Raw genomic sequence first — 20,904 nt, forward strand, 5'->3', positions numbered from 1 at the left:
CCCTATCATTGTATTGGAACATTCCCCCCCAGGTGTCCTGATTGCATTGACAAGCCGCAGACCTCACACCTGGCTCATTATCAGACTTTATGAATGACTGCTGACCTCACCCAGCCCATTCACAAAGCAGCCGAAGAGGTGTGACCATGCAGGAATTCTCCTCCCAGATGGGCGTGTCTTCACGCCGCGCCCCGCCTCCATGCCTGGGCTGTGAGCTGTGTACTCCCTGCAGCTCCAGCAGACACAAGCAGCGCTCAGGATCGCTAGCTGACTCGGAGCTTCTCACCCCTGGGAATATTGTGAGCCCTATCCGAGCGCAATCTGTGGACTTATTACTGCTGAATCAGGCTTCTGATCACTGCCAGGATCACTGGGCATTGGGGGGACTGGGAACCAGGACTGAGACCTCATACCAAGGTAAGGAGTTCACAAAATCTCACTTCTTATTTGTACTTCTCTAGAGAATGTCTCCTGATTCATTGCATGGAGCCTTTGTTATGTTACCAGCCCTAGGAATGTTACAGATTATATTGGTGGTGATCATAGATGGGGAGCACGTGAAGGGTGATCAGAAATATATATATATATATATATATATAATATATTGTGTGCACTCCATACTTTATTTACTTTTATATATTATACTCACTCTATACATTATATATACTTTATACATTGTACACATTTCTGTAACATCTGGAGAAACCAACAGGAGTTGCACCCCCCAGGGACAGGAGCTCAGCTGTACTCTGTTCCCATACATCTATACATGGTATATCCTCAATAGATTGTCTGTATTCCATACACCTACCTTTATATATTCCATGCCCCCCATACATTGTATTTATTCTATACCCCTTTACACTATACATTCATGTGACACCTGGAGAAGCCAATAGAAGTTGCACCCCCCAGGGATGGGAGCTCAGCTATACTCTCCCCATTCTCTTTGCATTGCATTATATACCCCCTATGCATTCCATATGGCATATATTCTATATCTGCTTTACATTTTATTAATCCTATAACCTTTGTACATTCTACACACTCCATAATCATACATTGTATAAATTCAGTACCCCCTTTATATTACATTCACTCCATACATCTACATGGCAAATATTCTATATCTCCCTATAAATTTTATAAATCCTATAACTTTTGTACATTGTATACACTCCTCACTCACACACTCTACATATTCTAAACCTTGTATACATTTTAAAATTTTATAACATTGTGCACACTCCATACCCATACATTGTATATTGCTTTACCCCGTATACATTTTATAAATCCTATAAACTTTGTACATTCTACACACTTCATACTCCTGCATTGTATCTGTTCTATACCCCCTGTATATTGCATTCACTCCATTCACCTACATGGCATATATTCTATACTTCCTATACATTTTTATAAATCCCTTTAACTTTTGTGCATTGTATACACTCTACATATTCTATACCTTGTATACATCTCTGACAACTAGAAAAGCCAACAAAAGTTGCACACCCCAGGGACAGAAGCTCAGCTGTACTTTATTCCCATATTATCCATGCATTTTGTACATGCCATACTTACATTATATATATTTTGTATCTCCTTTACAATGTATACACTGTATACTCCTACATCATATACTTCCTATATCCTTCATGCATTGTAGACACTTCATTCCTTTACATAGCATATATAACATACCCTCCCTATGCATTGTATTTACTCCATACATCCTATACTCCCTATACATCATATATTCTTCATGCATTGTATATACTCCATGTATCATATACCCCCTATACAGCCTATATCCTTCATGCATTGTAGACACTTCATACCCTTACATAGTATATATTACATACCCCCCTATGCATTGTATATACTCCATACATCATATACCCCTATACATTGCTGTAAGGTCTGGGGAAGTCGCACAGTTGCGCACCCCGGAGCCGGGAGCTCCTAGTCCATGTGTGTGCTTTCAGAGAACTATAAGAAAGTATCAGTTCTGAGGTTGTACAGAGATTGCTGGTATTGTGTTGTGCCAGGTCTAATAGATGGTGATTGGGAAGTTTTCTTGCTTTCATGTATAATAGATTACAAGTGCATTTGTCAGACCCTAATGCAGCTGCACGGAGATAATGGCCTTGTGTTATACTTTGTATTGTAGTAAAGTACAATACATGGCAAGTGATTGATTACTGGGTACAGAACATCTTTATATCTATCTTCTGATTTCTCATATTCAGATCTCTCTCTACACCTTGAGATGTATATCACCATATGTCTGCGTAATATGTTGGCGCTATATAAATCCTGTTTAATAATAATAATAATATGTCAGCTTTTGTATGTGTTATTTGTTTTATTACAATAGAAAACATTGCTTGCCTACAACAAACAGACCTAATATAACAGAGGGGTAAGGGAAGGCCAAAAGCAAAATAGGGCATGATTTCTGTTTCATGTTGAATATTATTAAAAGGAAATATGAGATGAATCATATAACAAGTGCATGGGATGCCGGTCTAACCAACTTGTTGGTGTCTGTAGAAGAAGGTAAAAAGTGATTTGCTACAATGAAAGTGACTTTTTTTTTTTTTTGATTTGGCCACTGACCCCAGATTGGACAGACTGGCTCCTGAATGCTGCATTCATTGTCTATGGGCCTATAAAGGCTGCATATACTTTTATATACTTTCTTCTAATAGGTGTCTTTCAAAAGTAATTTCAGAAGGGACAGGTTTATAGTATAATTGTTCTGAATGTGAACTTGTCAGCTCTTAGCGATGTTCGGACCTGGTTCTACCTGTCTGTAAAATTCCTCCCGCCTACATGTTGATTATAGTAATATTTTTATTTCAGGCTGGCTGCATTAGTCAGAGGCTGCTGCATGTTTGCTGGGTAAACAGCAGCCGAGTGATAAGTATATAGAGAATTAATAACATGGCAGCATATATTGGCACAGGTGAGAGAACACATAACTTCTGATACTGAGGGCAAAGCCAATGGGCACCACTTCTTACATATATTTCCAACTGATCAGTGAGATCATATTTATGATCAATGTTTGGGCAAAATGAGGAAAATTGATTTCTCATAGCATTTGTTTTACTATAATATTGGAATTTATAGTCCCACAATCAATATTTTATTTGGATAACATGGTAAAAGCAATCAGAATGCTGAACATCAAACCAGCAGATGGTACATCAAAAACTTGTAGTCAATCATGAAAATCAATTTAAATCTAATGCAATCGCGCTATGGATTAATATTCCCATTTTATGTCTACCATGCAATGTCAGCACCGCCATATGGGAGCGGTCAATGCTCCCATATGGATGAAATTCCAACCCATGCCTTGGATTTGGGTTTGGCCTGGTTAACCCATCAATCTTTATTTGTCACCAAATGCAAGGAGCTGTACTCTAATTTATTATTAATTTTATTACTCCATGTGTGACCATTTTTATTTAATCTAAGCACAAAGATTTACATCCCAATAGAGAATGTGAGAGCCGCCATATTTTTTTATCAAGTGCGTTATTTAAGCCACTTATTGTTTGTTTGGCTGGGCTTATCATTGTAAATATCCCCATAGTGCTCTAGCAAATGCCCCAGTTGCTCTGTTCCTGGTTGCGCCCCTTGAAATATGGAGATGCCCCTATCAAATGCCACGCCCGGAGCATAAACATGGGAAGCAAAGATAGACATATTGTCCATCCCATGATAATGAAAAGGTCCCTTGTTCTGTGTCTATGGTCTAATGGAGACGAATATATATAATTACTAAGTGGACCAGTCCTTATATATTTATATTGGCATGAGCTTACAATATATACCATGTGAGATAATTATTGTATGCCTTAAAAATACTTAGGAGCTGATGAATACAATAACATCTGTTGTGTGACATATCAGCTGCATGTATAGTCTGATATGTTTCACGCCAATGGCATTACGTCAAGGAAGTGTAAAGCATACACCTTAATGTTTTGACATTCTTCTGGTTATTTTATACTGTTTATTGTCATCATTTACCTCTGTTTGTAGGATGTGGGTGACTCTTCTGAACCTCCCTGCTAAACTTTTAACCACACTTATTTTCGGTCACCGTAAATAAAATGCAGCAATGTGAAATTCTCATTTTCTGATGGTGGTGAAGCTCTGACGTGGAGGGTGCTAAGAAATACAAACCAAATTCTATAAAGTCTTTTAGCTCAAGGCTGTTTGAATTATCCGTCTCTGAACTCAGCCATGTTTTTGTATACATTAAGTTACATCCACTTTGATAATGAAGCCTTTGTACTTTAAAGACAAAGGAATCTAATTTTGTCGCTGGGGAGGGACACTTTGATGTGGGCTTCCCTCCCCCTATTTTTTTAGGACTAGATCAGGCTTTTAAATGTATGTCACCAAAGAAATTAATTTTAGTTTTGAAAAGCCGTGATGGAGGAGGGGGGAAATGGAAAATTGGACAGAGCGGGGTATAGATTTTTTTTGTTTTTTTTTAATGACACTCTGTTGTGATTTGTTTCAGGAGGTCTGCAGAAGTTTAAAGGAAACGTGTCATGAGATGAACATGAAGGCTGCCATTGAAAAATGCTGCCTGCATGGAGATCATAGTGACCTCTTTTGCTTCAATAGTTTCAGTCAATGACCTGGAAATGAGCAGAAAGATAAGGTGCAAAGACTTTATCTTTATTCTTCATTTGGTGTCATTGGGTCAGAATAACATCCAAGCAATTGGCTTGGCAAATTTTTTTGGCGTCTTTAAGTTTGGAGCCCATCAGTCAGCAGAAACAGTTACAACCGATCCCTTCTATCTTTCTCCATGAACTCAACTTTGGGTCAAGCTGCTGTGTTTGCATGGCCACCATTCAATCCTTTAAAAGCTGATAATACTTGCAACAAACTTCCAAGTGTTTGGAATAATACAATTTTAAATTGGCGCTGCTATTTAAATGGTAATGGCAGAATAAATTTAGCTGCTATATGTAAATGTTGACTTTTCTTGTAAAAGTCATGGCAGCCCAACCCTTTAATCAAGATCTAAACTAAAAAGCAGCTAATTGCAATACAACCATAAAAAGGAAAACCTATCCAGAACTTCCCCATAGGTAAAAAATATTATGGCTTTATGTATCACAAAGAGTTGTATTTCCAGGTTCTCTTGTTTTTTCTCACCGTGTGCAGAGTGAGTCATGAATGTTTGCAATCTGTTGACTCTCATTCATAACAATGATGCAAATCCCTTCCCTGGCCAGGCTTTAGATGGTTGTAAGGTAGGGATGATGAATAGTGAAGGTGCTGCAGATAATCCAGGCGCGTGTTTCATCTGTAACATGGTATGAAATGAATGTTGTAGTTTGACCTGGGTGCATAGGTGTGTGAGCTCCATTCATGGTGCTCTGTATACACCCACCTCCCCCTTCCTCCTATTACCTAGATGTGTTTGAGCAATGGCTTCAAAACCGACAAGGAGATTATCCCAGTACAAAGACCTCTGGGGCTTAGAAGTAATGGTGACTGGGGTCAGAAGTTAAATGTTTATCTTGGAATATCTCTGTGTGTATATACTAATGGGCTCATTCATTCAAGTCCTGGAAATAGATGGAGTGCATAACAAACCTTATAGATCTTGTTACTGTAGAGAATTTTGATTGGCCAACCATAGATTTGGCATTTAAATGAGTTTTCCAACATAATGGAATGGATTCAACAGTTTCAATTGTCTTTGGGATTAAGACCACCAGCTGACCCCAGTTTGATTGTTGAGTTGTTTGAAACTAATTAGTTTAATGGGTGGCACATTGCTATAATGAAAGCCTTTGGACAACCTTGGGCTAAAGTAAAAGTATATTCCAATTAAAAAATGGCATTATGGTGCTTTAGCAAACTCATTGGCATTCAAGGTTTATATTTGCTACAAAATTGCCTTAAGGGTTTGACTGATGCACCTATTAATAAATTTAGCTCCTCTCCATTTTTTTCAAAGTGTCCTGTTGCCACTATTGGTAAATTGATTTTTGAAAATGGCTGTTTGTCTTCTAGATGTGTTTAGTTAGTATTTTGGAGTCATTGAATACTTTCATTCTCCTAACCTTGCAGGTTTACAGTTTTGGGAACAGTAAATGCAATATTGCCATTTACAACCTGTAATATCACTGAGGTATTAGAAATATAATTGTTGGCTGTAAAGTAAGAGGCAGCATGGGGTTGGGTTTGCCATTGAAGCACAAATTGGGCAATGAGGATCCAATACTACTTTATCAATACTGATGATTGGGCTTTGTATTTGGATGACCCATACCAACCAATCTTATTGCAGGTATTATTTTAGACCTATAAAGGAAACCCCTGACTGGCTGCTACAGCATTATAGCTCTTTTCTTCCAGCTTGAAGTTTGAAAATGTCTGTGAAAAACGGGGAGTTCAGATAGAATTTGTTTGGTTACGATATGTAAAACCAATACATGTAAATGTTAGTGCATATTAGCTGATCCAATGGCAATTTCTCGGTCAACTGGCCAACACGTTACGTTTTCTGATCGGTAATCGAAGCGCCAAGACACTGCACATATAAAAATTAGATTCTGCTCTTCTCATGGTCTTCTTTAGATCGAAAGAAATCAGAAATATGATTTGATGTTCTCAATCATTCATACACCTAATACAACTTTCCATCAATAATTGGCAACACATCCAACTTATCCATACCCAAATAGAACCCTGAAAATTGGTTGGCTGCCGAATTCCCATCTAATGGAGGTAAATCTCGGCCCCTGCGTGCAATCCCTAAGCCTGTGAATCATTAAAAATGATCAAACTCCCTCCAGGTCTAATTTTCCGGCAATTTAACAGCGCTAGCCCCAAGGAGAAGAGAAGGGTTAACGGTGCCGGCGCTCAGATCCTGAATGGGTTCGTTGCTAAGCAGCCTCCATGTATCATCTGGCCACAAACATGATTTTCAGCACGTGAGGCCTGCATGTGTCGTATCTGCTTTCCTCCTCTCAGTAACACAGCTCAGGCCTTGGAGGCCGGATATAGCTTTGTGAAACCATAACACTGATTTTCTTCATGTTCTTTCAAGGCGACTGCGTTACAGCAAAAACATATTGCATAACCAGGCACTGATGATGGTGCATTTCTAGCAAAAATGTTACCGCTCCATTGTGGGAAACCTGCAAGCCACCAGGATTCTGTTTTCTTGTCTTCCTTTTATTATTTGATACATTAAAATGACTAGAAATAGAACTCAAAATTAGAAATAGAACTCAGAACTAGAATTCAAATGAATCCAATGTCAACTATGTTACTAGGCGCATACTTGATAGGTGAATAACACTTCCATTATTTTATTCTCGCTGAGATCACATCTGTATTCTTCTTGCCAGGCGTTATTCATAATGCCCACTTGACACATTCATGTGAATATTAGAGCCTGTGCAATTCTTGGCTGTTTTTGCAAACATCATTCACAGATTATTCTCAGCTGCAGACCAGGACTAGGTTATTGGACCAATACTTGGCCACTGGGACTTGGAACACGATTCCTTCTGTCTGCAGCAGACTTTAGATTTGTTAGGAAAGTTTAACTGTAAATTGATTCATGCACATTTCTGGATTGCAGAACTTTTTGATGATACAATCAGTCTAAAGTCTACATCCAAGAACAAAATTAAATATGTAGCTTTTCCTTAACTTTGTGCCTTTCTAATGATGCATTTCTTGTCCTAGGGTGACAACAATTTCTCTACTGTATCTTTAGAGGAGCAGGGTTGTCATTCTAGGACTACGAATGTTGTCGGGAGCACTGATCTCCCAAAGTCACACTGGTCATGCGTTCTGTAGTTTAGGGGTGGCGTGTACAGGGCTAAAAACTTTGCAGTTAGAAACTTTTTTTGTTGGCCAATAGATCCTTTTGTGGCATTGAACGTATCTGGGGAAAATAATCACGCATGCCCATGCCAAATAAGTTATTACAGGTAATCTGTACCTGTATGAGTGAATGAATGCAGCCAATGCATTGCTAAGGCTACTGATAAGCTCATAGGTATGCACCTATCACACTATGGGGTCTGTTTATAAAAATGTGAATCCTATATTCACCAAACATTCTGGAAAATCACTCCCTGCCATTGAAAACACATAGACCATTCTCCACCATGTTTGTTTAAAAAGCCATAAATCTGGGATTTACTAGACACCTAGGTGTTAAATTCTTTCCCAAAATTGTTACAAAATTGAATATTATTCCATGAGTTGGCCAAATTCTCTTTGTTTCATGCATATAAGAAGTGTGAGGTTTCTGCTATTGTCAGTCTTAAATATGTAGATTTTGAGTTGATAACCCCCAGCTGGGGTAAGACAAAAGGCCGATATTTGGAAGTGTTGATTGAAACACTTCTTGTTTCATGTAAATAAAGAATGACTTGGTGTAGTACAGAGGTGTGATGGTAAACTTTAGCACTGTCCTGTGTTACCAGACATCAAAGATTGCTAACCACAGGCAATAAACATTTTGCTTTTTTTTTTTTCCATTGCTCATTATCTCTTAGAAAGGGGGCTGAGTCATCACAGACAGCGCCAAGAAATCCTTCCTCTATAATAGCTTCTAAGAGAGCCTTTCTAATACAGAACTACTTGGGGTAGCCCAGGGACCTACGATACATCCCAGCCGTATAGTAAATTGTATTTTCTTTTACAGGAACAATGACAGAGTTTGATATCCGGAACATGGATCAGGTGGCTCCTGTTTACAACCATAGAGGCGTATTGAAGGTAAGGGCAAATTCACTATTTAATTTATTAATTTATTTTTATCTGACAAAGTCAGCCTATGGAGACCTTGATTGATTATATACAATTGTGCACCTTAATAATATACATGGCTGGGGCAACAGGGAACAGAAGCTATTTATTTTAGCAAGGATCAATTATCCAAAAGTGGATATTCAACCAAAAATTTCTGTTTAAAGCTTCATCCAGGTGTCAGGTTATCTTGGCCCAAGGTGATAACGCTTCGTAATGGGGACTACACTAGGTGATGGGTTCCTGCTTGCCCCCCATCCCATCTCTTTGAAGCAGTAGCTGAGCATTTGGGTTCTGACCCAAAATCGCCACTAAAAAACATTCCCATTGACCTTTACTTTAGATTTTTTTGGATAGGGTTGGAACCCATATGGTTTTTATCCTATCAAGTTAGAGATCTAGCCGCTCTTCCTGTCCTGCTGATAATGTTTTACCAACCAGATCTGATTTACTGATCAACTACTCTTTCTGTTCTGGTGTCAACTTTAAAATTGTCCTTTCACTTTTAGACAATTGGAGAATAAACCTTTTTAAATACTTTTCGAATAAACTTTCTGTTTAATTTACATAGAAAATTATTCTGCAATTTCCAGTTGATTAGCTTACCATTCATATTCCCAGGCATGCTTTTGTTTTTCTCATTCTGTGTATTTGTAAATGTTGTTTGGCTTGATGGCTAACAATGGGTCTGGTGTGGCTCACATCTTTGTTTGCTAAATGGTGGAATTTCAGGTTTCCAGTTGATTGTGTGTTCTTACAGTGCTTCTTGTCCCTTTATCATTGACACAGCCCCGAATATTTGCACACAGCCTGGTGTTCCCGCCCCACTCATTGCTTTTATAGATATGGGCTGAGTCACAGCTATTGTGTCCCAACCTGTCCCTGTCCAGACTGCTGGTTTATGATTAATATACCTGTTTGCAGACAGACAATCTGGTTGTTCTTTGTGTATTTGGTTTGTAAAGTGTGTGAAAACAATGGATATTATGTGGATAGTGCTGGATGCTTGGCATACATTTAAAGCCAACAATATGGTATGCCCTGGGGGTTTTCTACATCATGGGGATAAATAGGAATGGTCTGGTCTATTATGATGGCACACTTTGCTGGCTAATATTGTAACAATACCTTTTTGGATTATTGTGTACTTGTTTGATATTTGCATATATGCATATATAGGTTCTTCTACAGAGCAGATGCTGAGGTTGCAGGATAAGCCAAATTAAGAGTTATTTACAATTCCTTTAATGAGAATATGGGGATGGAAGGGATAGTAAAGCAAAGTTTCTGTTTGCCCCTACTATGCAAGAAGTTCAGCCCCCTACTATGCAAGAAGTTCAGCCTCAAGTACATGGAGCAAATATGGTTGCCTTGTGTATTCTTCTAATAAACATGTGGGTTACCTTCTGCTTGCCCCTCTGGTCAACCCAATAATTGAGAAATGATGACCTAAGAAACTGTGGCCATGTTGGACCATTAGTTATTACTTAAGCCTAGCAATTATGAGTTTGAGAGGTACAGGTAATCTCAAAGACAAGACAGGAATGGTTTTCAACAAATATGAGGCATGCTTGGAGTGTGGCCCTCAGTAGCAGAGCAGCCTGTATTCAGGACCCTGATGATGGTGGGGGGCCCTAGGGTTTTGCCCAAGGCAAGATGTAGCAATATGATGGTTATGGATATGAGGTTCTCCAGCTCACACTTAGATATTTGTTTAAAGGCTTGGAAGCAATCCACAAAATTCCACCAATTCAGACAATGGAGATGAAATCTATCAAGAGCTCTACATCCATCTGTTGGAGAGTCTCTGGATTTAGTTTAATCCAATCAGTTTTGTCTCATTGGATGATTCTATTGACACATGTGACCTTCTTTTAGGAAGTTCAAAAGCTGCCTCGCCCTTATTTTGCCTCAGTCCATACAAACAGATAAGACCTAAGTGACTATAGGTGACCCTTTAATGACTCTTTTTAGCAGACATGTCAAGGTGTGTTGTGTCTTCCCTCTGGGCCAGTAATTGCTGACAAGAGATAATTAAAAGCATTTATTTTTAGCACCCAAACAGCATGAATGAATAGAGCCTTGTTCTGCTATGAGATGTGATATAGAGAGAAGGAATGTATACATAGGTGATATGGAGTAATCTTCCCCTGTAATCTCTGGGAGAAGGCAGGTATAATTATGCAGACAGCTCATCACGTTGTATTTATAGAAGGTGCTGCTTATTAGGCTGCTGAATTCTTCCTCATCCATGTGCCTTCATTTATTTAACAAGGCTTGAACTAAAACTGGCGCTGTATTGTAACTATCACCATCCCTTCCTGGCACTGGTGAATGAATCTGACCCAAATGAAGAATTTTCTGTGGTTAATGGCAGAGTATAGTGTTTTGTAGATACTTTATTTTTTAATTGGAAAGCTGATCTTCAGGTACAACATTTTTTGAATATGGATATGACATTTCAATCTACTTGGAGTTTACAAAATGCCTTTGCAAATCCGGAGAAGTAGAATGGCATTGTTGGGTTACACATAGCTTGGGTTTGGAGCGGGGTTCTTGGTGGGATCCATCAGGGTGTCCTACTTACAAGCAGCCTATTATTAATCTTTATGTATATGGCGCCAACATATTATGCAGTGATGTACATTAAATAGGGGTTGTGAATGACAAATGGATACAATGACACAGGAGGAGGAGAAGACCTTGGCGGAGGGTTGGATACAAGAAAATATAAAAAAAAAAAAAAAAAAAAAAAAAAAAAGACCAGTCACCTTTGCTCCCTCCCTACCTGTGCAGGGTGACTGGTCCTTTTTTTTTATTTTTATTTTTTTTTTTTTTTTTGAGTCAAAGTTTAGCCATTGTTTAAGTAACTACTGCATATGTTTTTTAGGTTGCTAGTTATCTAACAAATGGTTTCTCTATTTTGTTTTGCAGCGACAATTGGCATTTGACATCAATTTGCCAACATCGATATACACTGGACTGTTCTCGGCATATGATGCTTATGAAGAGGAACAGGCAGTGCCCACTGGGCTGGACTCTCTCCCACATGGTAAATTTAATATATTAAATTGAGGAAGGTGGGGGGGGGGGTTAGTATGTAAGCAATTAGGGTTAATGGGTATTTCCAAGCCAGACCAAAGTAAACAAACAAAATTGACTTTAGGTCCACTATTTGTTGCAGTCAATCCAGCTTCACAAAGACTTCTCTCCAATAAACTGAAAAGTCCATTTTGCCAAAGCAACACCATGCATTTTGCTACAAATTGGGGTGGGTTCTGCCTATAGCACAACGTGTCCTAGATTAGGAGGCAAGTATTGGGTCAGCACCACTAGAATGACTGGTTGATAAAAAGAAAACCATTGTAACTGCCCCAACAATGCATTGTAGTCAAATATTCCTAGAGTAAGTGTGAAATGCGCTGACCCATATCATGGCATGGCGGCTTCTCCTAATGTAATTGGAAGCCGATATCGAGCCATAACCGATCAGCATGCTGGATTGACAATAAAACACTTTGGTAGTTCTCATCTATTTATAGTGAAGCATATGTGATCAGTCTTTGGTATCCGCTGATATAAAATACATTTAATGTTTCTCCAGACTCCAGCAGCTGCGAATTACCTCTCCTGACACCCTGCAGCAAGGCAGTCATGAGTCAAGCTCTGAAGGCCACTTTTAATGGGTTTACAAAGGAGCAGAGACGGCTTGGCATCCCCATCAGTGAGTTGAATTCTCTATTATTATCTATACAATCCTTTCATTGTCAGTGGGTTTGGGGATGTGTGTGCTGCTGCAATTATTTTACATCCAATAAAGAAAGTGGTGCTTAGCACATCGAGTTTGGTTTTAATTACTTTTCGGCAGAATGGTCTTTGCATTGATAAGCCCAGCTGGTTTCTTGGCGTGTGGGAAGCCATTTTGTATGTTGGTGATGTGTTTCAGGTTTTATTTCCTTTTGCATTTTTTGATGTTGGGTTTGACCTGAAAGGTGACTTTTTTTGTTGTTGAATTCAAATGACTATAGTTGCCTTTTTAACTCTTTTCATTAGAGACCACTATCCCAATCATTTTGATGTTTCAGGATCGGAACTTTTTAGCATGAAGCGGTTCAACATTTTTTCTATAATTTAAACATTTTTGGTTGGCTCATAATGTCTTTGGTTGATATTCATTCTAATACATAAAACCAAGAGCCTAGGGTTTTATTCTCTGCTAGAGGCCAGGGATGGCCATTCTGCATTCATATAGTCAGATCTCCTAGATAAAAGTTTTGTCTTCTGGCTATAATTATAATACCTAGTAGCCTGGAGCAGCAGTTTCTTCATATAACAGAGGTCATCATTTTGTTTGTGTGTATTTACACTGCACAAAGACTGTTATCATAGCATAGTGTTACCATTTGCATCTTGATCCATGCCCTGTCAAAAAAACGGAAGTGTTTGTCCTAGAGTCATTGCAGTCTATTTGTCCTGCAATTGTAAGAAGGGTTTAACCTCGTCTTGAAGTGTTTGAAGAAAAGTTGAATGAATAAAGACGTCACAGGAATTTCCCCGCTTGAAATCTACTACAGCTATTGTGCAACCGCCAGTTATTTAAACTATGTTCCTAGATTTCTCAGCGTGACCCGGTTTAGTCATCCTGTGCACATTTTCCACAGAATAGACGTGTGTTTGTCATTTCACCAGACCAGAGGCAAAAACATTTACCATTATAAATAGAACTCGCATTTACCTTACAAACGTTTGTTTGCTTATGGGGAAATATGCTAAAGGGTCAGTGCGAAATTGATATGATATTGTGGAATCTGATAGATCTGACAACCCAACCGTAAATCCCATAATTTAAGATTCTGCTTATGTTTGTGTGTAAGATGATTTTCTTTTCTTCTTTTACTGCTAAAGAGTCCTCATGTGTGGTTGGACAGTTTCATGAGCCTCTTTTCTTTTCTAGATCCATGGCTATGGACTGAGAATCAAGTTTGCCAGTGGCTCATTTGGGCTGCCAATGAGTTTTCCTTGGAGAATGTGAACTTCCATAAGTTTATCATGAATGGTCAAGAATTGTGCAGCCTAGGAAAGGAGCAATTCCTGGAGCTAGCCCCAGACTTTGTGGGTGACATCCTCTGGGAGCATCTGGAACAAATGATGAAAGGTAATTAGGCCAGCTTGCAGAATGTCATTTGACTGGTTCCGGGAACGTTGTTTAGATGTTCACAGGCGATATAAACCATCCTCCACAAATAAGGCTTCCTCCCTTTTAAAGAGAAGTCATTCACTTATTTCTCATTCATTATTTTTTTTTTTTTTTTTCACTCTTCCACCACTATAGGAATGCACAGCATAGCTTTTTGCAAAAGAATGAAAATGTTCAGACAAAGCCCCATAACATCTAGTAACCTAATCACGAAGGTTAAATAAAAGACAAATGTCCACCACACCCTACATCTTTTGCTGCTTTTGCTTAAACAAAGGCAAAGCCAATCATCACCCATACCGGTAACTCATGTCAATTTTGCTCCTACAGAGGAGAGAAAAACCATTACTGACCCAAGGGCTGTATTACTTATCTTGGGTAATATTACTCTTAGCTTTAGTAACTGTAACAGTCTTTGATAACCTTAAACCTTGTGGCAACTTCCAGAAAGCAACAATTAACTATATTTTTTTATCCTTCATTCTATAGAACAAGAGAAGCTGCAGGGGCAGTATATTGATGGTTCCAATCACACCCAGTGGGTGAATATGGATTCGCTGAGTAAGTATTTTTTTTTCCTTAAGTTATAACACCTGTTTCCTACCCCTATGGACTGCTATGTACATATTAAAGTCCTCATGTTAATATTTGCACTTCTGCTTTCCTTGTAGGCTTCAGTATGGATCCCATGCATTGCGGATCTCAAGTACAAAGTTATCCAAAAACTGAAATGTACAATGATCTATGCCCACCACCACAAGTGCCAAACCTCCTTCCAGTCAAGCAAGAGTTCCAGAGTTATCCTTGTATGAAATCAGCAATGAGCAACAATTACTCCTCTGTGAACCCGAACTTTCATAGTAACATGAACATCCTACTGGGTTCTCTGACCTCTGGTGAGTATATAGCAATGAACGATGGAGATTGTGTTATGATGGTGGATCTGAATAAAAAATAAATTTAGGCTCCAGCAACTTACAACATATATTTTATTAATTTTTTAAATGAAGTGTATAGTTTCTTAAATATTTTTGGACCTTGGTCATGGGTCAACCATGTTTGCCATCAACAGGCTTTACTACTTCTCACAATGCAAATTGATAAGTCGGCTGATTCTTTGAAAACAATACTGTTACTGAACGACCCAGTAATGCAGCACTATTGTTGAAGCCGACTCTTATAATAAACTGTTTCTTTATAAATACAGAACCTTCAAAATCAGTGTTTGTCAATTGGGGTTCCTTTGGAGGTTGCTAGGGATTGCTTGAGCAATAAGTATTTTGTGACTTTCGGGTCAGTTGAACTGACCCAATGAACTTTTCTGTAAGGGTGACCTTCTTCCCAATGGCCAGCAATGTGGATCATTTTTCCTGCTGACCACCACACTAATGTACAGTGAGTGTGGATCCAGTAGTCATAGCAGGGGGTTCCCTGAAGACTTTAAAGTTAATTCAGGGGTTCCCCAAGGTAAAAGATTGAGAGAGGCTGCTTTAAAAATTTCTTCTCAATCTTCTCCCAGGTAAATCTGTTGACTTGGATTCTGTGGACAGCGGTTTGGAGAGTTTTGAAAGCACAGACTCCCTGTTGCACTCATGGACCAGCCAGTCCTCATTGGTAGACATGCAGCGAGTTCCATCCTATGAAAGCTTTGAAGAAGACGCAAGCCAGTCTCTGTGCTTGAACAAGCCTTCCATGTCTTTCAAAGATTACATACAAGACCGGAATGACCCGGTGGAGCAAGGCAAACCAGTTATCCCAGCAGCCATTCTTGCCGGGTTCACAGGTGAGATCATTGAGCATATCTTTAAGAGGCACTTATCTCCTCTTCTTGTAAGCTGACAAAGGCCTGAGTCATAATCTGTGCTTTTGTCTTGTAAAGCTGTTATTGTTCTTTTTGCTATTTGGGGTTTTTCAATCATATTCTGAAAGTTTGGAATGCAATTTCAAAGAAAGGAAATGTTCTTACAGCATATGTCTGAGCAACAATAAAAAAGTACATCTCCTGAAAAAACATAGGGGCGGAGGGATTGACATTTACAGTGTTTTAACCTAAAAACTCCATTACACCTGTTGCTTTGCCAGAGATAACAGAACTTTTAACTTCCATTACTGAGCTGGAATGGATAAGGTTCTTATATTTCTGCCTTCACTACAAGAATATTCTTGCCTGGTTCTGCCCATTCCAACATTTAGGCCAAACCAGGGCAGTAGAAGTAGTATTATAACCTTGTTTCTTTGTTCTCTAGCTGTTGAGTGCTAACTAGCCCGTGGGTTCCTTTTCTTTGAGTCTGAATAATAAAATTGATGCCACATATGATAACCATGCACTTTGCTTTATTTTCAGGGAGTGGACCTATCCAGCTTTGGCAGTTCCTGCTAGAATTCTTGACCGACAAATCTTGCCAACCCTTTATCAGTTGGACTGGGGACGGTTGGGAGTTCAAGCTCACTGACCCAGACGAGGTTTGTGCCTTATCTTTTTTTCACACTGATTATTCCCTTCATTCTTTAGATATTTATTTAGTATCAGTTCACTGTCTGGAGTTTTATCTCTTATGTTTATCTTAGCGTGTTTCTATAATGTGATATCAAATACTTCTAGAAGTGCACCATGCTACACCCAAATGTGCTTAAATTGGTCATGTTTATTACCTTTTTAGGGGGTATGTAGGGCCATGCATTATCTTTTTAAATTGCTAGACTTCTGCGATAGTCATGGCTAAAACTGCAGGGCCCCCTAATTACAGATTACCTAAAGTTTAGGTGGGAGATACAAGATCATTCACCATGTAAGTTGAATGAAACCTCAAACCAACAAATGCACAATTAAGGTCTCAGCTTTATTAGTATACCCGGTCAAACCAAACTCTACCGCAAACTGCTTTCATGCTCCAAGTGTACACTAATATTAGGTCCATTCAAGTCAAAACTTCAAACATACTGTGATCTATAGATTGTATACATGTGTATTTTTTTGTGCTGATTCCATAGGCTAAGTAATAATTATATTTGGCAAGGAGAAGACTTTTAAAAGTATACCAGGTTTTCTGGTTTAGTTATTCCTCATTTAATGACTTGCCCACTTTCCAATGGCTCACACTTATGACTGGCTCTCCAATGGGTACAGCAGCATGGCATCTCCCCTTCATTCTTTTAAACTTCGTCCTCTGTCCAAGTAGTCATTCTCAATCCGCATCTGCAGGTTGTCGGTGAACCTGTTAATGGATGCTCACGCTTTGCATTGAATGCACCACTTTTGAGACTGTATAACCCATTTTATATTTTGGCGATTTGTAGATATGCCTGTACACGTTTTTTAATCCATAATTCTTTGGTATTCTCAGGTGGCACGGCGATGGGGAAAGAGGAAAAACAAGCCTAAGATGAATTATGAAAAACTAAGCCGCGGCTTGCGATACTACTACGATAAGAACATTATTCACAAGACGTCCGGGAAACGATACGTGTACCGATTCGTCTGCGATCTCCATAATCTTTTGGGTTACTCAGCGGAAGAGCTGCATGCAATGCTAGGCGTTCAGCCGGACACAGATGAATAAGCGGACGTTCATGGAACAACAGCTGTGAAAACTGTGAAAGAAATTACCCTTTTTTTTTTTTCTGGTCGCAGATGATGGGCTGGCCTGTTCAAGATGAAGGAACTGTTTGTTGGTGAAATCCGTGGGATCTGAAGGGCAAAAGACTTTTGAGACATTTCTAGGACTTGTTTGAAGCTTTGGATGTACAGAGGTCCCACAAATGGCGCTTAGGAACTTTGCCCATACTTGAATAAAAATTGCACAAGATAGCATGTACTTTTTTGTACAAAAAAAAATTGTATCAATGGGAGGGGGGGGTGAGAAATATCATTTTAATTCATTTATGGAGCAAGCAGGAATCTTGGTAACAGTTTAAATGCTGTAAAAATTGGCACCTGATGTGCATCTCTGAAGAAAACTTTACCACCTAACATGTGATTCCTTCCCACTGAGTTTGCACGCTTTTGTGGACATTTTCAAACCATTTCAAGCTGAGTGTACATATTTTGTGTATTCATTTTTTTTCATATTTACATAATTATTATTATTTTCCAAAAGGAATTTGTTTATTATTTGAGTTTCAGATGTGTAAAATATTATTATTGTTTGTTTAAGAAGTATAATGGCATTTAAAATGCTTTTTAAATAATTTGTACATCAGTCCTCTCAATAGGGTATTTTGTGGTCAGGTAAAGAAATATATTACACAGAAATGTTACCCTTTTCCATGAAGACCCAGATGGTAGCAGCCATTGTGGGAAAGCGAACCTTTTTGCAGTGAAATACATTTGTGGCTACAAGATTGGGTTATGACGATAGGCACTAGCTCTTGTGAGGTTCCTGCAGTTGAATGGATACTTTATGTTGTATTTCTGGTTAAGCAGACCTAAGGAGCATGACCTGGCCTTTATTAAATGGTGTGTAAATGTACAGAGCAGCCATTCCAGCCAGAGTTCTGTGGAACCCTAGGGTTTCCCCAAAGGTTTCTAGTGGTTCCTTGACCTGTGACTGGTTGACCTCCCATCTGATGGTGTCTGCAGTTCTGGCACCAACATTGCTTGGCAGAACTGGTGTCATAACACCAATGGTCATGTTTGGTTGTAACTGGCATTTCCCGCTGACACCAGTGACTTGGTTTCAACAGCGGCTGCCTTGAGAGCTGAAAATTATTTCCTCTGTGGTAGCAGAAAGCCATTTTAGAAGATCTGGTAAACTCCTCCTGTAGCTTGCCTTCATTTATCTCTGATTAGCCAAAGCAGCAAAGACTTTAAACATCCGACCACCTGTATTTTCACAAAAAATGTACTGATTTGGCAACAAGTACTCATCAGTTGTTGATGCCGCCATTTGGTGATGCAGCCAATGTTAGATAAAACTACCACTGGGCAACAAATAGTCCATATCAACCAGTCTAGACTGGGTCTTTTTTAGGAACTTCAAACAAATGACCATGGCCCATTCAATTTGTTGCTACACTGATATTCTATTTTGTTAGTGGGAAATATGAACACTGTTTTTAGTCTTAGAGGCATGATCCCAGATGTCATGAACTAATTTACATAGGTCTTATTTTTGTTTCCGTAGTGGGAAATGAAGCCTCTTCAAGGCAACGTCAGCTTTATTGGTTTTCCTGCCACCATCCAAGCTTTACGTGCAACTCCTATATTGCTTATTTATATTGATGATCGATGTTATCAACTTCAGGATGGCTCCTGGTTAGTAGCTTACCGTGCTGATCTAGCCACAGCTTTAAGTTAAAACACCAAGAACTGATATACTGGTAATTTTTTCCCCTTCATTAATACTTCATCAATACTTTTTAATACTGGTCATCCTGTAAAATTTCTTTGTGTTGCTTTCCTTGCCACCATCTGATTTTATCATTGGATTCTGTGTATCTTGCCTCCCTTTCGTAGTCGAGGAGGATTTTGTGTAGCAGCTATTTTTACTGCAAATATACTGGAAATGTATGTATATGGTTTTGTTTCATTTTTGTTTTTATTTTCCCAGAAGGTTGTATTTTTTAACAAAAAGTGCCTTGTAAACTGAAGCGTATATTTCTGTACCAAAATAAACAAGGCCTAATTCTAATAAAACTCTTTTTGGGAGGTTTAACACATCTTGTGTACTTTTTAACTGATTAGATTAGATTTCTGGCCAATATGGTCCTGTTAGAACAATGGTCCCCCAACCTTTTGGAAGGTAGACTACTAAACTTATGGACTCTGAACCACGCATGCGCGGGAAACCGCGTGACACTCAAAGGGGAAGAAACTTCCCCCAGAGTGACGTGCCCATTCTCCATTGCAGGTCTGAGCCTAGATGTGTCCAGAGGCCCCATATTAAATATCAGTTTAAGAATAAACTTAAACCCTGTTCTTTAAAGCCCAACTAAAACCCAAAATTGGGGGCTCATTCTAATTTGCATTAGGTTGATAAGTAAATCTATGCAGTGGACAGAATGTGTGTGTATATAAGGCTGTTTCTAAAATAATTACAACTAATATACAGGGAAGAACGGCTCAGACTCAGAATGGGTATTGAGTAAGTCGGCAAACTAAATTGTAGTAAACACAGATATTTAGATACCGTATGTATACTTACAGTCAAAACCTGTTCGAACAACATGGGATTATTCACCATGGTCTTTACATAGATTAACCTATATTAATCATCTTATCAAAAAAAGAAAAACAAAGGGAAAAGACTGGGGTTTCGAGTAGCTAAACTAAAAAAATTGGTATAAATGCTTTTATGACATATGAGCAAGGTAATACAATATGTACAGTGATGATATATTGAATAGGCGATTGGGTATGCTCTCCTATGCAAAAACAAGGGAGAATGCCAGGTTTACTAAACAAGTCACCTGACTAATTATTATTTGTAGGAATGATTATTGTCTCAATTCTGACGCGTTTCGCCCATTGGGCTTCCTCAGTGAACATGTAGAGACTTTTCAAACAACTGTATAATTAAGCAAAATAAAATTGGATTTTTAAGCAATTGCATATAATTTACAAGATTGGAAAATACATAATATGGGAATATGATATATCCACACAGTTACCAATGCCTAAAGTATAGAGGGAATATTGGTAGTGATTATTATTAATATTAACATAAAGTGTACAAAAGAAAACAAGTTAGTCTAATAAGCCGGTACTATAGGCTACCAAATATAGTTTTTAATAAAGAATCAGAGACTTAAAAAATGATGGTTCATTAGTAGTGTTTAGGCATTCCTTTAGATCTAAATTTGTTTTGGAATTATTCTAGAAGGCAATCGAGTTTAAATATTGGAAGTAATAATTTTAGGATAGTTTTGTTCAATTAAACACTAAT

At 38.6% G+C, this 20,904-nt stretch overlaps 1 protein-coding gene across 1 annotated transcript; it reads left to right on the top strand.

The window, feature by feature from the left end:
• Nucleotides 1-156: 156 nt before the first annotated feature.
• Nucleotides 157-19,678, top strand: ETS2 (ETS proto-oncogene 2, transcription factor). Its single transcript, XM_072398305.1, has 10 exons — nt 157-417; nt 8,720-8,793; nt 11,758-11,875; nt 12,428-12,547; nt 13,778-13,978; nt 14,510-14,581; nt 14,692-14,916; nt 15,540-15,803; nt 16,365-16,483; nt 17,365-19,678. The coding sequence occupies exons 1-10, from the start codon at nt 168-170 to the stop codon at nt 17,578-17,580; spliced, it is 1,659 nt and encodes a 552-aa protein (XP_072254406.1). The 5' UTR covers nt 157-167; the 3' UTR covers nt 17,581-19,678.
• Nucleotides 19,679-20,904: the final 1,226 nt, after the last annotated feature.

Source organism: Pyxicephalus adspersus, chromosome 1 (assembly GCF_032062135.1).
Source record: "Pyxicephalus adspersus chromosome 1, UCB_Pads_2.0, whole genome shotgun sequence".
NCBI classification, from domain to species: domain Eukaryota; kingdom Metazoa; phylum Chordata; class Amphibia; order Anura; family Pyxicephalidae; genus Pyxicephalus; species Pyxicephalus adspersus.

Excerpts from the sequence above, each read along its gene's own strand:
- ETS2 (XM_072398305.1), top strand. The coding sequence starts at position 168 with ATGGGCGTGTCTTCACGCCGCGCCCCGCCTCCATGCCTGGGCTGTGAG. Across the intron at positions 14,582-14,691 it reads GGTGAATATGGATTCGCTGA|GCTTCAGTATGGATCCCATG; the intron begins GTAAGTATTTTT and ends CTTTCCTTGTAG. Across the intron at positions 15,804-16,364 it reads CATTCTTGCCGGGTTCACAG|GGAGTGGACCTATCCAGCTT; the intron begins GTGAGATCATTG and ends CTTTATTTTCAG.